This window comes from Megalopta genalis, chromosome 17, assembly GCF_051020955.1.
Source record: "Megalopta genalis isolate 19385.01 chromosome 17, iyMegGena1_principal, whole genome shotgun sequence".
NCBI lineage: Eukaryota > Metazoa > Arthropoda > Insecta > Hymenoptera > Halictidae > Megalopta > Megalopta genalis.
Window position 1 is genome coordinate 1061586 of NC_135029.1, and position 17004 is coordinate 1078589.

At 40.0% G+C, this 17004-nt stretch overlaps 2 protein-coding genes across 7 annotated transcripts in view; one reads left to right on the forward strand and one right to left on the reverse strand.

The window, feature by feature from the left end:
* LOC117217656 (tachykinin-like peptides receptor 99D) overlaps positions 1-17004 on the forward strand; it is a 227025-nt gene that overhangs the window by 186689 nt on the left and 23332 nt on the right. For all 5 annotated transcript variants that reach the window (XM_033465462.2, XM_033465438.2, XM_033465430.2 and 2 more), the window contains exons 4-5: positions 4730-4948; positions 12354-12504. In XM_033465462.2, the coding sequence (XP_033321353.1) occupies positions 4730-4948; positions 12354-12504 (370 nt within the window). The remainder of the gene's footprint in view (positions 1-4729; positions 4949-12353; positions 12505-17004) is intronic.
* Positions 7410-17004, reverse strand: part of LOC117217646 (uncharacterized) — a 34663-nt gene continuing 25068 nt past the window's right edge. The window contains exons 2-3 of one of the 2 annotated variants that reach the window (XR_004489608.2): positions 13071-15757; positions 7410-12906 (exon numbers count right to left, since the gene is read on the reverse strand). Coding sequence is in view for 1 of the 2 variants with exons in the window: in XM_033465415.2 (XP_033321306.2) it covers positions 13130-15283 (2154 nt within the window). In the remaining variant the exon portion in view is untranslated. Of the gene's footprint in view, positions 15758-17004 lie in introns of both variants that reach the window. The other variant, XM_033465415.2, reaches the window with a different exon arrangement.

Below are 17004 nucleotides of genomic sequence, written 5' to 3' on the forward strand. Positions count from 1 at the left end.
TTCTTCTCTTGGTAAATAAATTGTTTGGTAAAAGTTTTTTTCGTAAATATCATCTCGTGAAATTTTCAACCTATGTATTTATCCATATTTTTTATTAGAACAATGGCAAAACGTTCAAACACGAATGAGTCTCATGACACAAGTAGTAGTGAAGATGAGCTCCAGATAGACGTTTATACAGATATGTTAGAAAGACCAACTGTAGAAGGTTTTCTTCTACAGTTAGTCTATCGTTTTGATAGCAGTGATAGTGATATCGTCCAAGCAACAAGGCGACGAGAGAAACAGTTCGCATAGATAGCGATTACAACAACAAAACAAAATTATAAAACAAACAATAACAAAATTATAAGAAATAAAATATTGATTTTTCTGTAAATTTCTCGATTTCAGCCTGTTGAAATTTTAGCCTCGAACAAAAATTAATCTATAGTTTACTTAGTAAGATATCTTCAGTTAAGATATCGGTTTACATTTCGCCGGCTCCGTCAGCGGGCAGCGACGGTGATGTAAACTGTATATATTAGATGCCGCGATACATCATCGCCGGTACCTTTTGATGTACATCGTGCCCTGACTGTTTGAGGGTCCCAGCGTCACGTATACAATGTAAAACGCGACAAATAAAACGTCTCTGATTGGTGGACACGACGAACCCAAAAAGGGTATAAAAGAAGCGTTTCTTCTTACCGGACTCTCAGTAGAGTTTGGTCGCTCGATCGGTTTCGCTCATATACCTTCTCTCAATAAAGGATTAAAATAAAGTCTTCTAAAGCAAAGAATTAGAATCATTTCCATTCCATAATCCCAATACAGCCAAATTCATATAAGTCCAATAACATTATAATATGTTAGTTAGTTCCAAAACCATACTAAATAATACGAGGGTCTGTAAATGCCCGTTTCTGCCGAAAAGTGGCGCTGAGTAGCTGGTAGCCAACGTCCAGAATGGTTCGGAGTGCTGAGGGTTAATATCGCGTGGTGGCTCGGAAGTAAACGCGGGGGCGAACTGCCCTTCGGAGAACTCGGAGTTCGCGCGCGTGGAGGCGCGTCTCGCCCCCACGACACCCTCCGTTCCCGGGAGGGAACGTTCGACGACGTTTCGCAGAGCCTCCGTCGCGCCGGGAAGGTTTCCTCAGGGACTTGGCGTTGTCAGGAGAAGCGTTGCGGTCGCCGATATTGCACGCGTAGGTCAGCACGGGGATTCCGGTACGATTCGCGATCTTGTTTGGGGAATCCGAATCCTATAATTTCGAAGAAATCGGGAATCCTCGCAGTGTCGGTGTTTTCGGGCCGACTTTTCGTCGGCCGCCGCCGTGCTCTCGTGCACCCCGCGTTTCGTAGGCGGGCTCGACGGTTACATTGTAACTGCGCCGGACATCTGCGTTTCGTGGCGACTTTCATCTTCGTCACCGATTTGAAAAGATTACAACTGCGCGCCGTGGACGACCATCCTCCGCTAAAATTGTAAAGAGAGCGGACTCTCGGGTGCAGCCGCGTGGCTGCGCGATTTTGTAGCACCTGACTCAATTAGAAAATTAATTTAGAAGCTATCTTCGCGTCGTAATTCTGTCCGCGAGATCCGCCTGGCCGTACGTGTCACCTATCACTAATATTCGCGTGATCGAAAAATCTGGACTCCTGCTTCGTAGATCTTTCTCGCGCCCATTGGTTTCCGATTCGGCGGCGGAGAAGAGCATTTCGCGTTTCGCGTGGCACTGTTCTGGTGCCTGGCGCCCGAACTCGGTATCGCGCTCCGCGCCGAATTTCCCGGGGATCGAGCTTGTGACAGGTGGACCACGCACGTACGGCCGTGCGTGACCTGGCCTAAGGGCCTTAGAATCCCGGAGTCGCCCTTGTCCGCGTCTGGGGACTCGCGAAGATCGGGGCAGCGTCGCAACGTGTACCACCGACCGAAGGCTATACATGTAGCGCCGTGCTTTTACGACGCCTTTTTGACGCGCGGGGATCGAACGTCAACCCTACCGGGGTTGTAAGGCCCGGGCTTCACTTGTCTGAAGACGCGTCGGTTTTGTAATGGTTATCGGTCCGATTGACCGATTTTGAATGAATGAGCGATTGAATTCCCGAGTCGAATGAGTCTCCGGTTGCGACGAGTGAGTCTCCGAACGATTGAGACTGTTCGACGCACGGGTGAGACTCCGTATCGAGAATGTATAATAATATTGCTTGAAAACTACCGAACCACTCTTGAACCACTACTCGGATTGAATCACTACTGAACCACTAGTCTTGAACTACTCTAACCACTACTCTCACACTACTAGTGCTCGCGTTTTTTATACCCTTTTCCCCACTTGAGATTCTTGAAGGAACCTCCACCTCCATGCCTGGATGCGCTGATTAGTTTTCTCGAAAATTACGATTTCCCAATCAGCGTCCTCCGAACGTTTCGTCACCACCCTCTCGTACCGTCCTGCACGGGCCTTGTCTTGAAGAGGGGTGCGACACGTAATTGCGTGGTTGGGGAGGTCCTCCGGGCCTTGAGACGTCATCCCCGCGACGGTTGGGACTAACTTTCCCAAGACGCGTTCAAAAATCTCAAGTATTATTGCGGGAGGTTTTTTCGGGCCTTTTGGATTTACGACACGTCGCGATCATTTGAAAAGACGGAGACACTGCCCGGATGTTCGGCAGCTGCCAAAAAAGGTCTCCGTCTCCTCAGATGACCCACGCTGGTCCGTGCCATAAACCCTTCACGAGAGAGGTCTGCGGGAGGTTCTACGTGACGGAACAATACATGAATTACGATGCAGCTAGTTGAAGATAAATTACGTACGATATGGTATCGTATATGTATTTCCTATGCATGCACTCGTAGCCTATCGCAACTAATTTACTCAATTACGTTAAGCGAAATTTGATTCGCAGTTATCGCACTGCTGAGTATAAAATGTCATTGAAAATCCGGCGACGAAACAGGAAGAGATAGCAAATACGTGCAAGTTAAAAATAACAAATGTTCATTCTTTGCGACGAGTTGTATAACGTTAGAGTGAAGTCACAAAACCTTCACTGGATGTTCACGATGACTTTAATGAAAAGAAACTGCAGTTTTCATCGACATAATTCGTTTCGGTTATTTTCATAGTTCTGTGAGAGCTTGTTTCATTCGGAATCACCAATTTTATTCCGTAACTACAAAGTGAAACTGGACCGTTCCTTACAAACTGGTTTGGACAGCTCTTTATAGAAATGCCAATTGTATTTCCCGCGTGTAAGAGCCCTCTTTCGTAGTTTTCACGGGCAAGAAAACGGCGACGGGATTCGTCGCTGATCGAAGTCTGGAAAGCGTACAAGTCGTTCAAGATAAAGCGTGCCGCGCGCTTAAAATTTACGCCCGGACAAAATAGAACGGTCAACTGAAAAATACTTCGAAATAGATTTCGAAACTGGTCTCTCCACTTTATCGCCGGGCAATCTCTTTTGCGCCGTTCCACGACAATTCCCATTTTCGAGCGTTCAGATGCGATAACACGGAAGAGAACTTGCACATCGGCGAGCGATGCTTCTTCTCCATAAACGTTTTCCCTGATTTTCTTCAATACCGGGGACAAACAGTTCCTCCGGTACGGTACAAACGCAGACCTCGTAAAAATCTTCCCAGAACCTGATCTGTCCCCGATGGATCCGTAAAAAACACGAACGACTTTCCACACGGTCCGGTAAATTTCCGAACTATTGGCCCCATATTCGTCGAAGCAAATAGCTGACTCGTTTGAGGCTGATTTACTATCCTGATCATTGCCCGGCAAATTTATGACGGGGTCCGCCTCGGGCGAAATCTTATCTCGATTACCACCACCTGTAACCGCGCGAGTCGCGTGAAGAATTTTAATCAAATTCTCAAAGTTATCTTTGTTCCATCGTAAACGTGCGTTGTCTGTGATCCGCGCAGATTCTTAATGAATCGTGTGCGGTTTTACGAATTTTTAGCAGAAAAGTTGTCTGCTCGTTATTCTAAGCGTACAAAAGATCTCCCTGACGATTGAACAAGTATTTTCAAATTCTTTAAGCGTTTTTAATGTTTCGTGTTTCATCTACTCGATCTTCTAGCAATCAGGCTGAAGACCTTTGTGCATTTAATTAATAAATATTAGGTCCACCGGAAAGTTCTGTCTGATAATGTCCTTGCAAATTTCAATAGGTATGCACATGTTCATTTGAGACATATTTTTGAAAAATGTTGCTCACAAATTGCCATCATGCTGGCAAGAGGTCACAAGTAACGACGGAAATTATATTGTACAATAAATATTACTAAATTTATGAAAAATCTATTATTTCCTTTAATTTCTCAAACGGACAGAACTTTCCGGTAGACCTAATACGAAGCTCGTTGACAAGATTTTATTCTTGCCAAGAGAGATATAAACGGAACGAATTGCTACCATTATTTTTACCAAATAATTTTTAAATCTAAAAACTTAAAAGATTCACCTACGTAAAATGCAAGCTCACGTGGTCACTGGCAATTATTAATATTTTTAACTTTACTTTAACCACGAGCAAATTAATCTGCAAAGAGATCATTGTCTTACGTTGATGTTTATAAAATAATCTGTACATATGAAAATTTGCACAAGTCTCTTTCTTTACTTATAAATTTACTATAAAGTAAATGTTTTTCTCCATCTCTGTACACTTTACGATCGTATGAATTCTGACGGTCTAAGATTTTCAATTAACATCCTGTGATTCGTTACAGGTACATGGCCATTGTGAACCCGTTGAGGCCACGTATGGGTAAAAGAGCCACACTCTGCATAGCGATCATCATCTGGATCGTAGGGGCAGTACTTTCGTTGCCGATGCTGCTATTCTACACTACCTTCACACAGAATTACGCAAACGGCGAAGTCAGAGTGATCTGCTACAGCGACTTTCCCAACAGCGACGACAACGGTCTCAGTTACGACGAATATCTGTGAGCTTATTTGGATGATTACACTACTGCCCCTATCATTTCCATTTTATGTCTTGTTCGACACTTTTAACCTTTTAGGCACGACGCGCCACTATAGTGGCTTCCGCGGATGTCATCTTTCAGAACGACACGCCACTATAGTGGCTTTCGCGGATGTCATCTCTCTGGACGACGCGCCACTATAGTGACTTGCTCTAGTAGCTCACTCGCTCATCGTTTGAACCAAATAATTGTCTTCATATGCATTGTTTCACACTTCTTCTGTCTTCACATCGATTTACAACAGTCTACAAGGTGTCCCAAAAATGTCTCGCAATCCGGAAATGGCGGGTTCCTCGGATCATTTGAAGCAACTTCTTCCTTTACAAAAATTTTCCCCGAGGCACCGTTAACGAGTTATTAACGAAAAACAGTGACCAATAAGAATCGAGTACGGCTAACGCGAGGCGGCCCAGCCAACCAGCGCACGAAGCCCAGTTCCGCTCATTGGCTCGATCGCCTCGCGCCAGCCGAGCTCGCCTCTCATTGGTCACCGTTTTTCGTTAATAACGCGTTAACCGTGCCTCGGAGAAAATTTTTGTAAAGGAAAAAGTTGCTTCGAATGGCCCGAGGAACCCACCACTTTCGGATTGCGAGACATTTTTGGGACACCCTGTATATATAGTATCAGACTCTGCCGTCCAGAGAAATAGCCTCGCGCAGCATTCAACCGTACCTAAAAGGTTAAGATTTTAACCAAAAGAACCTATTAACAACCTTCTCAATGATACTAAAAGCATTCTCACGTCAAAAAGTAGCGAAAATATTCTACTGCTTTTACTGTTTCTTTTCTTCATTTATTCATTTTTGACACAAATGCATGAAATAATCAGTTTAATTATGAAACGTAGATTCTTAAGACTAGAACCGCCAAATCAATCAAAATGAGTTTTCGATTTTTTCTTTTACTGTCGCTGATATTATGAAATCGTTTTTATAAGAAGAATTTTTGCATGAACTTCTTTAATCTACAATCTTATTGTTATAAAAAAAATGTACATTAGTCGCTCTCAGAAAGATCCAAGCACGCAAGATTTTCCTTCCATCACTCTTTTTTTTAATTCACTCGATTAAAGAAAAAACAGTAATCCCAAAGATATAAGAATGAACAGAAAAATCTAACTTGTGCAATAGAAGCAGGATGGTTAACCATTAATTTCAATTAGACTAATTTCAACTAACTGTCGTATTTATTTATATCATTGTGTACATGCGTAGCTATGAACAAATGTAGCACTTCGTATGATTTTTCCCGGAGTTAAAAAAATACCGTAAATCGCACCCGTCGCGCCGGTATGAAAAATATCAGAAGTCAAGCTTTCCTTTCTAATTTGTGGGACGCGACGTTGCAGTTCTCATCGCTCGAAATATGCGCGCCGATGTTCAATAATTTGCATAAATACGACAGATATATTCTCTGGCAGGGCAGAGAAATAAACGAGCAAAATGAGACCGCGAATAAAAAGCACCGCGGAAATGGTGGTATTATTTACCGCGCACAAAAAGTATAAAAATGACGCCGCATTTGTCTGCTGGCCTGGTCTAGACCGTAAACCGGCGGTTGTCCGAGGGTTAAAGATATTTATCGGAAAAACGTGGAAAAAAGAGTGCGAGAGTGCACGGGGCTCGATTCACTGGCAACGCGACGGTAGCGTTACGTAAAATTACCTTTTTCCCCGTTCGGACGTCCGTTTGTTTGTCTTTCATCGTCTTGTTTATGCCCGAAACATATAAATTTCAACGGCCGGTTCTCCAGTTTTCTGTTTGCGTTTGCAAATTGCAGGGCTTCGAAACATATCCAGTTCCGAAAGTGTTAATAAATTTCTTGATCCCGGATTTAATGAAAAATATGTTTACGCTGGCCCGTGGTTGTTGCTTCGCGATTTCCATATTCGTGTTTTTTGCTGCGTTTTCGAGAATCTGATCAACGAGAGTTAAAATATGTTGAATGAATCGCGTTGACGTTAAATATGGCGCCGCGTTAATGAGTTTTTAAACGGTACGATTGCTGGACATTTAAACAATATGGCGCAAGGCATGGCGCAAGTTTGTGACTACAAGATAGTGTTGGTTATTTGTTGTTAACAGAAAGGAAATGCCCCTCCTTGGTATAATAATTATTAGGTAATAATAACAATGATATAATATAATTTATGTATATTATGGGCAGTATACTTCATTGAATTTTAAATGTTGATTGGAGTTTACTCTAAATCTTGGAGATTATTACTTATGATTTGTGAATGACGTTAGCTCTTGTTTTAATCTTATTTTATCTTATCACCGTTTTTTAGCTTCATATATTCATTATTTTATTTTTATGGTACATTGATTTCTCGTTGTTATGTCACTTCGGCTAGAAAGATAAGGAGCGGGTAAGGATTTTGATAATCAATTATCAAGAATTAGACTATTTCAAAACTACTGTTTAATATTTTTGTGTATCCACCTTTATTTAATTCAACCGGGGAATTTCTGAAATTTCCTTGTTTTGTTACAGTTCGTAAAGTTAAGTATTTAAAAAGAGATACCGTAGGAAAAATAATTGAAATAATAAATTGAAGATTAAAGAATACGTATCTACAATGGTATGAATAACTATAAATTTTAAGTAACTTTTACATTTATATTGATATTTAAACAAAAATAAAAAAGAACTATATTTATATATTTCTGATACAGAAATATTCAAATACGATGTTTCATTAAGTTTTTGTTTAAATTGTATAACGAAAAATATAAAAGTAACTTTTAGTCGATAATTATTCAAACCACTATACCTTCCACAATTTGTATTTCCATGTTTAACACACAGTCCGTAAAAGGCTAAGTTACTGAAGTTATTAAAGAGTAAGGTAATGAGGCTTCCCATCTACTCACTTTGAAAGGTAACGAAACGGCTAGCAATTTCTCGATTTAATAGCTCCGAACGAATACTCTGCATGAAGGCTCATTGGCATTCTACGCTGTTACCTTTAATTACGGGGCGGAACTGATAAAAGTAAGCTTTAGAGTCTCGTTGAGCCTTCATACAAAGCTGGAAGTGTTCTTTTAACTCGGTCACAAAAGTCTCTCGAACCGAAATCCTTTAAGCAGTTCTAAAAGCTTCTGCTCCCGGAGCAGAACTGTCCTCACATTTTCTTTGTTATCCTTCACACCTTTCATCTGCAAATACACCACTCTAACTAAATGCACAGCGCAAATTTAACATCGAAATTTAATCGAAGAATTTAACCGTTACAACGCCGCTACCGAATCGATAATTCTTGCTTCTTACTATGGGAATGTAATTAATTTCCTCGCAGCTGTAATGCAATAGATCTAATTTATTTCGCACGAGTAATGGAGAAGCAGTAAATTAAGGCTTCGACTATCGTCTGGAACAAATGAAATTAAATAACAACGGAGTAGCTGAAATTACAATTGTCATTAATCCCAGAGCTTCCTTCTCAGGACAAAAGTTTCGTTTTACCCGTCTTCATTGTTACGACTAATTAATCAGATACTGTATCACGTGCAACAGCGTACTCGCTGGAATATCTATAATCCTGGTCACCTAACTGGCTTGATTAAGCTACTAGACATTTTTCAGATCAAATTATATTCTCCGCATCGTCCTCGGTTTAACAAGCTATCCCTTTGTTACCTTTTTTACAATCGTTAACCGTCTGTAGATTTTTCTGCAAATTCGTATTTTCATATTTAATTTTATGAACACTTCATTTTGGAAAATATGTATGTATTGTTAATTTTTATTCTTGAACGTAGCCGTCAAAGCGATTAAGATGCCCTTCATATAACGTCTACACTTCCATAAAAAAGCAATGATTACGTGTACCTTAAAAATATTTCATTTTTATTTGAAACTCTGTTTTTCATCTTGGATAGCTTGGTAGATATTTGAGTGGATCAATTTAAACGGGACACCCTGTATATTAGGATTGGAAAATATGTTATGTAAATAAAGTACAGTAAATTTTCTCTAATTGTCGCTCAGTTTGTACACAAAAATGGACGATTTGGGAAGAGGAGATACTATTATTCAAGCCTCGCGGTTCATTTTTATAATTATCGATTGCCAACAACTATAAAAATGAGACGCAAGATACGAATAATCGCATCTCCTCTCCAAAATTGTCCATTTTGTGTAGAAAGCTGAGCATCAATTCGACAGAATTTACTGTATTTCATACTAGTAGGGCATGTGTATCATGTAGGGCACACATCGATGCACATGTGCTTTATTTGATCTTGCTTCTAATATAATTTATAATATTCTTGGAATTCGGCACTGTAAAAAGTTATCAAATATATTTTACATATCAATAGATTATAAAAATGGTCACAATCCGAAAATAAAGTGAAATAACAAGCATTAACGAATAAACGCTTTTTATCGGCTTTCCGGTCACGACTCGCAAACCAAATTAGTTCCACGTACTTACTTTTTAACCGCGGGCAAATTTTTAATTTTTCGGTATGAAATTGCGGGCCAGTTTTATTTGTTATGCAGATGCGTTCCAAGAATCAGATTAAAAAGGATATAAAAAGAGAACCAAAAAGAAAATAAAAAAGTTAGAAAAACATTTAAATTATTATTTTTTAAGCTTAGTTTTCTTTGCTTTTTATAAAACATTTAGAACGCAATTTGTACAAACTTGAAACGAAGCAAAATGTTAGATACTTTCTGCTTTAAAATTGCTCAAAGCACTACAAAGCTGAGAATATATGAAAATGAAGCTAAGGAAAATGTTACAATGCTAATGACTACTAAAAGAAGAAATATCCACGACAACGCTGTGAAACAAAGAGTCGCTAGCTGATTACCATAATTACGGTTGTCACTTCCAGGAAAATGAATCACTGTTGTGCTCTAGAATCTAGTTATCCGGCAATATCCTTCTTTATATATCATTCTTTACACAAAATTCTACTACATTACTGTAATATGGCCGTACATTTTGAATATGTGGCTCAAATCCGTAGGATCGATATCTTTTGTCGACGAGGATCGTCTTTTTCGCCAACTTTTGAGAATAAATTAGTATGCCTTTCAGAGGATGGATTTTATATCATAAATTTTGATGCAAGATTTACTCTTGTATCAGACTGAAACAATGTTTCTTCAGATCGAGAAAAAGAATATTAGATTCTCTTAGATTCCTTTTTTTCTACTTGATTTACGAACAAACAGCTAAACTTGTGGTATTTCCTCAAGAACCTCTACAAATCCTGTAAAATCTAAATCCTCGACAATTTCCAGATCAAGAATCGTTTTATTAATTGTGTCTTTACACGAATTATTTACTCTGAATTTAATTCTGTACAACCACAAACGAAAAATGGATTACAATGTGCGCGATTATTGATTAAATAGAACATCGAATTAACAAAAATTCCAATAGTCTCCTAATGCATTAAACGCGCGTCAAAGAATGTACTCGCGTGAAATATCCATCGATGGATTAATAAAGATAAGAACGAAACGAATGAGGGGTAGGGAAACTTATGTGAGTTAATCGAATTTTAATGCGCGAAGTGCCGTAATAAATTGATCATTTCAACGATGATCATACAGTTCATTATTGTGGAGCGGATAGACTAGAATCGCTAGAACACTAGATGGAGTAGTGGGTCGAAGATGGAATTTTCATCAGAGGCACTGACGCGATCTATCTTGATGTTCGTTCGACAAGCAAAGTGACCGCCAGACAGAGAATAATCAAGATAATATACCAATGAGAAAGCCTTGATGAGGCAAACAGGCGACGGTTCCCTGACAGTAACGAGACATCTACAACTGCCTGATGCAGCAATGCGGTCGTAGTTGACAAATCAAGAGAGGCGTCTTTACTTTATGCTACACGTGACGAGCAAATATGTTTACTAGCTGGCAGAAAAATCCGTAGACAATATTGTCGTACGGTAGCTGAAGACAATATTTACTGGTGCGTAGTGTTCTATGTTCAAGAAATCGTCCATCTTTAAACCTAAACTCTCGGCTGAATAAGGTCTCCAACATTCGCAATTCATCGTCCATTTACTTTCTGACGTTTTTCAATGATACGGAAGAAAGAAAACTGAATGCACCATTCTCGAAAACGCTGCAAATTCGAACCTTTGTGAAAGCATTGGACAATTTTTCCTTTTACAATGACCTCATAATAGAAAGATCTTCGCAACCCTAAAAAAAAGTGTTCATTAATTTAATGTACTTCCTTCATGCGACGCATTTTTATCGCAAGCTTACCGATGCCTTTATTACGTGAGTTAATGAAAAAACCGATGATACATGGTCCTGGCTAGCTTTTACTGGATTGAAGTCTCTTCTATGAAGCCTGCTCCGAAAGGATCGGGAGAGGTAAATTTCCCGCGGATTACAATCATATTTCAATTTCATCGAAATTCCTGACATGGAGCACTGAAAGTGGGGATCGCGTAATTATTCACGGCTAGTTAGATCCTTGAGTCGATCCGATCAGAGTGAACAGGATTACTGAAAGTGTGCACACCGACAGGAGGGTTTTACTAACGGGGAACCAATCAAACGGAGCACCGCCTGAGACTTCAAAACGGAATCGAATAATCTAATCGTGTTGGCCGCTGCTGATGGCACAGGAAAATTTTTCCGTTCCTATAAATTTCTTACTGCGTAAAATATATTATAAAAAAAGGAAAACAGAAAGTTTTATATTCTTTTATATCGTTGTAAAAATATTAAATATAAAAAAATATTAAATATATTAAATATGAAAATATTAATTACAGGTAATTACGTTCTTTGAAAAAGTCTTTCTCAGAATATATTTAAATGTGTGCTAGTTAGGCCACTGTCTTTTACTTTCATTGGAAAACGTGCATATTAACGAACATTGATTGTGTTATTATTCTATGTTCATTATAAAGAATTTTCCAATTGTTGTAAGAAATGTTGTTTTTGTTCAGGTTTGTATAAAAATGAGAATCGTATGAAAATGAGAATTTGCATAAAAATCTGCAGTTTACCAATTACATACTTCAATCAAGAATTAAAATCTCCCTTGTCGATTGATTTCGGGCTACCTAATCAAGACGATCATTCTTCGAGTCAATCAAACATTGTAGGAACAGAATTTTGCTACCGACAATTTGACGTTGTCTTAATTTCGACATTCATTGTACTCGTTCAATAACAATAATAATAATAATAATAATAATATTTAAAAACACACTTCTACAAATTATGGTAGTCATATAAGATACGAAGAACCTGTTTTTCTCACATTTAACGCCACGTTTCTTTGAATTCGACAACCCTCGCCCCCTTACAGGGAAAATATGATGCGTAATACATTCTTGAATAACTTTGGAAATTCTTTGTCCATAGGTACAACGTCATATTCATGATACTGACATACTTCTTGCCGATCGGATCCATGACATTCACGTATGCTAGGATTGGTCTGGAGTTATGGGGATCGCAAAGCATCGGCGAAAATACGGCAGGACAATTGGAGAGTATACGAAGCAAACGAAGGGTACGTGATTTTCTTGTTAACGAACTTACGAACTCGACACTTGTATAGCGTTTAAGATCAAACGAATCAAAGAGACGTATTGTGAATTAACGGGCGGACACTGTCATTTCGTGACACGATCGAGCTCATCGATTCGCTTGCAAAATGCAAGACAAGAAACGAACGCGAACGGTGAACTGACACGAGGATGACGAAGGAAATTGACTTTCGATTATCTGCTAATCTGCATCTGTCTGTGCAGTTATTGCGGATCTACCTTGAAAGATACCGCCCATTAAACTTTGAAACATGAACACTGCTTCCATATCAGTTCTGGAAATTGATCGGCAGACCGACCTCCATACAGTTTGCGCAGAACAGTTCGCTTCCGAACGTAAGATAGCACGCGCCACTGCCAATTACCTTCAACAATAAATAAAACGTTAACAGATTCCATCATATGCTTCTCGATTAATCTAATGAAAATGAAATCAAATATATGTTGATATAACAACTCTCTTCTAGGAACCGTGGTAACGAATTATTTCTACTATAATTAAATCTTATTTTGTTATATAAACATATACCATGCAGTCTCTGTTCTCTCAAACACCGATCAATCTGCTTCTTTAATCTTTAGTCCATTTCAGTCTTTATTTCCATTGATACTTCTCTCGTAATAATTCTTCAAATACTCCACTAGCAGCTGTATGTACTGCGGTTGCTGTTTAGACCACGCAACCAATGTTTCAAAAGCCATCTTAATGTCGTCATGGCTGAGTACTTCGTCTTCACCTTCCCTCTCACTATTGCTCTTCTCCTCATCTTCGTCCCCGTTTTCCTCTGTCTCATCCTTCAAGAAATGTCTCTCCATCTCCTGGCATCGTAATAAAAATTCGTTTACAGTCTCTTCAGGCTGCCCTTCTCTGGCGATAAGGCCAACAATGTCCTGTAAAGTGGACTCTAAAGGGTCCTCCTCCGGCTCTGCTTCTATTAAAGACGATCTCCAGGTATTTCTGACTACGCTGCACCACATGTTCTGAATACTCGTCATTGTAATTTCCATCCACGCCGCGGACAACAGGTCGATGCAATCTATCAAATCGAAATCGTGATAAAATCTTCGCGCGCCTTCCGGAAAAATCAGCATCTGGTGCAGCATCTTAAGGCGATAGATCTTCTTGACCCGTTCTACCACCTTCTCTTCTATCGCCATCATGAGGGAGGCAGCACTCTTTGGTAGAAATACAATTTCGAAGTTATCGTTACTCCGCTCTTTGACCAACTGCAGTCTATGCTTCTGATGGGAGTCCAGAAGCAGCAAAACCTTTCCGCCTTTATCGGGAAACTGTAGTATTCTCACGGTTGGCTTGAAGTGTTTGTTGTACCACTCCGTGAACACAGCATGGTCCATTTGAGCCCGCGGTTGACTCGCGAAGATCACAGGCAGCTGATCTCTGCAGTGCTTCAACGCGTTCGATCTTCCACGCTTGTGGATAAACAGAGGCGCGAGCTTATGATTGCCGAACAGGTTTACGCACAAACCTATGGTAACGCACTCCTTTTCGAACTTCGATATCATGTGCCTCTCTTCTAAACTGGGAGCCAGGAGATTCTTGGGGATAACCTTCCAGGCAAGACCGGTGTCTTTCAAATAGTAAATATTCTTGCTTGGTATCTTCTCTTGTGACAGCCTTCTCGTGAAGTTTCTTAAGAATAGCTGCGCCTCCAAATCCGGGGGCATCGTTTCCATTGCTTTCGCTTTCGTGTTCGAACACGATGCCATGTTCTCCGTTCTATTCGCATTCGTCCTCGAACACGACGGCATGTTCACCGTTGTATTCGCATCCGTCTTCGAACACGACGGCACGTTCATCGTTGCATGCGCTTTCGTCCCCGAACACGACGGTGTGTTCTCCGTTTCATTCACATTCGTCTCCGAACACGAGGGCGTGTCCTCCGTTTCATTCGCATTCGTCCCCGAACACGAGGGCGTGTTCTCCGTTTCATTCGCATTCGTCCCCGAACACGACGGTGTGTCCTCCGTTTCATTCGCATTCGTCTTCGAACACGACGGTATGTACTCCGTTTCATTCGCATTCGTCTTCGAACACGACGGTATGTTCTCCGTTTCATTCGCATTCGTCTTCGAACACGACGGTATGTACTCCGTTTCATTCGCATTCGTCTTCGAACACGACGGTATGTACTCCGTTTCATTCGCATTCGTCTTCGAACACGACGGTATGTACTCCGTTTCATTCGCATTCGTCTTCGAACACGACGGCGTGTTCATTTCAGCGCTACTTACAGCTGCATTCAATCCTGAGCTACTGTCAGCGATGGCTGGATTCAAAAACATATACGAACCGGCGAATGTCGCATGGTTCACATATACAGGCACATTTTCGGACGTTTTAAGATATTTATGTGGATCTATGAATAACGGCGGACTTATGCACAACCTCAGATACGGTGTCGCGTTCTCGTTCCAGTCGGCCGTCCCCGCATTCGCGTTCTTTGACGTCGGTGGCATGCTTATTAATATTCCACTTATTTTCGTGAATGAGAGATCAGTGGCTTCGTCGTCTTCCATCTCGATGTCATGACGCGTTTTGAAGTCCTGCAACCAGCTTCCGCTGAACGTTGTTGATTCACCAAGCGACTGACAGATTTCCAACGCTTTCGCTAAGAGCTGCGCGTCAGTGACTTCTCGATCATTAGCCTTCTCTTCCAGAAACCAAGTATATAGTTGACTGTTTATTTCTTCGTTGATCGACCCTCGGATCATCGTCGGCATCCTCGCTACGTTACTTCGTCTTCAAGTCGTTAAATACCTGACGTAGCTTCTCCAATCTAATGGATGCTGATTAAGTGTGGAGAAAATTTGCTAGCTGGTTCGATGAACAATGTTGTTGCACAGTATCCAGTCCCAATGTAATGATTTTCTGACGATGATTGCTAGATTACTAAACGCGACAGTAAAAATATTTGGATCTCAAACAATTTTTCTAATAAAAACACGACACGATCATGTAGCTTCTGTATATTTCAATCAACGCAGATGACGGTTCTTCTGCATGGAAACGCACAGACTACTTATGGCTGGCTCTCTTCTTAAGCGGCATCTAACAACCAACGATAATGTTTCTTGCGAATCAACTCTGTGCATTGTACGACTGAAGAGCAGATTCTTAATCGGTGACTGATTTTTGTGTGCACGAAGAATCCAAAAGCCATGAACGAGTGTGCACGAAGGTACAGAGGTTGGTCCCTGAAAAAATAAATTTGGGAAACATTCGAATACGTTCATTTCCTATAGCATGTCGCAAATTACTTTGATGTATAATCTTTATAAATACTAATGGAAATGTCACGACACAGTATCAATTAAAAATTCTATCGAGTAAAAATGCGATGATATTAAGAATTATTTGATGACCAACTTAAATCGGTTTAAATAATAGGTCAAATGTACATTTGTTAGAGATATGAATGAATAAAAAAATAGAAGCAGTAAGAGGAACAAGAACCTGATAAAAAACAAAAAGAAAATATGCTGACCTTTATAATAATATGTAACCAGAGAAAGGTAACCAGAGATAAATTATATTTTTAAACCGACGAGAAGATATTATCTTGCAAATATACCATTTGCAAGTATTCTCGCAAGATATTACTTATTTGTTAAAGTGTTTCATTTCAAATTTGTATCTTTGAAATAATTGGCTTCCATGATTTTGTACCCAATTAGAAGAAGATAAACGCAACAAAAAGATACGGAAATTAATTTTATAAATCTGATAAAATTTAGTATCTTAATCGAAAATTAATACAGATGGTATGAATTTAAAACGTGTTTCGACTTGAAATTGGCTTTTCTAATTTATAATTTACAGGTTTTTAGGTCGATCGAACTTTTGCCATTGGCTGTACCTTCCCGCTCGAGCGATGGGAAAATTTAAAGCGCACGTAAGCACAAAAGGTACACGCGGTTCGTGATTTCATTAGCTTTAATAAAAGTGAACAATAAGTTTTATCCACGTCATTTACGATCGCATGCCTTTCTAATTGGGGTCGTACAGAACTACGGAACTATTTCCGACCTCGTTTAAGAAAGTTCGTTGCCACATAAAACACAACAAAATGGAAGTAAGAAATCAATTACCCCCCGCCAAGGGAATTAATGCTCTCAAACGCTAAACTTTCCATAATTTAATAATTTCCGCTCGAGTAGGAGCATATATAGTTCCACATTTATCGGAAAACCCTCAACGCGTTATAAATTTCATAAAGATAAATCGGAAATGGAAAGAGCTCTTCTTTATTGGGCGATATTCTGCACACTTTGATGCATTTTGTTGCGCTCTGATATGTTCGGTCGTCGATCATCACTCAGTTGTGGGTGACGGGTCTCTTGTTTCAAGCAGTCCTTTAAAACGATGGGAATATCGATTTCCGAACAAAGGGATCAAATGCTGCATATTTCGAGGGTGCTCGAGGTTGAAGCAAAAGAAAAAC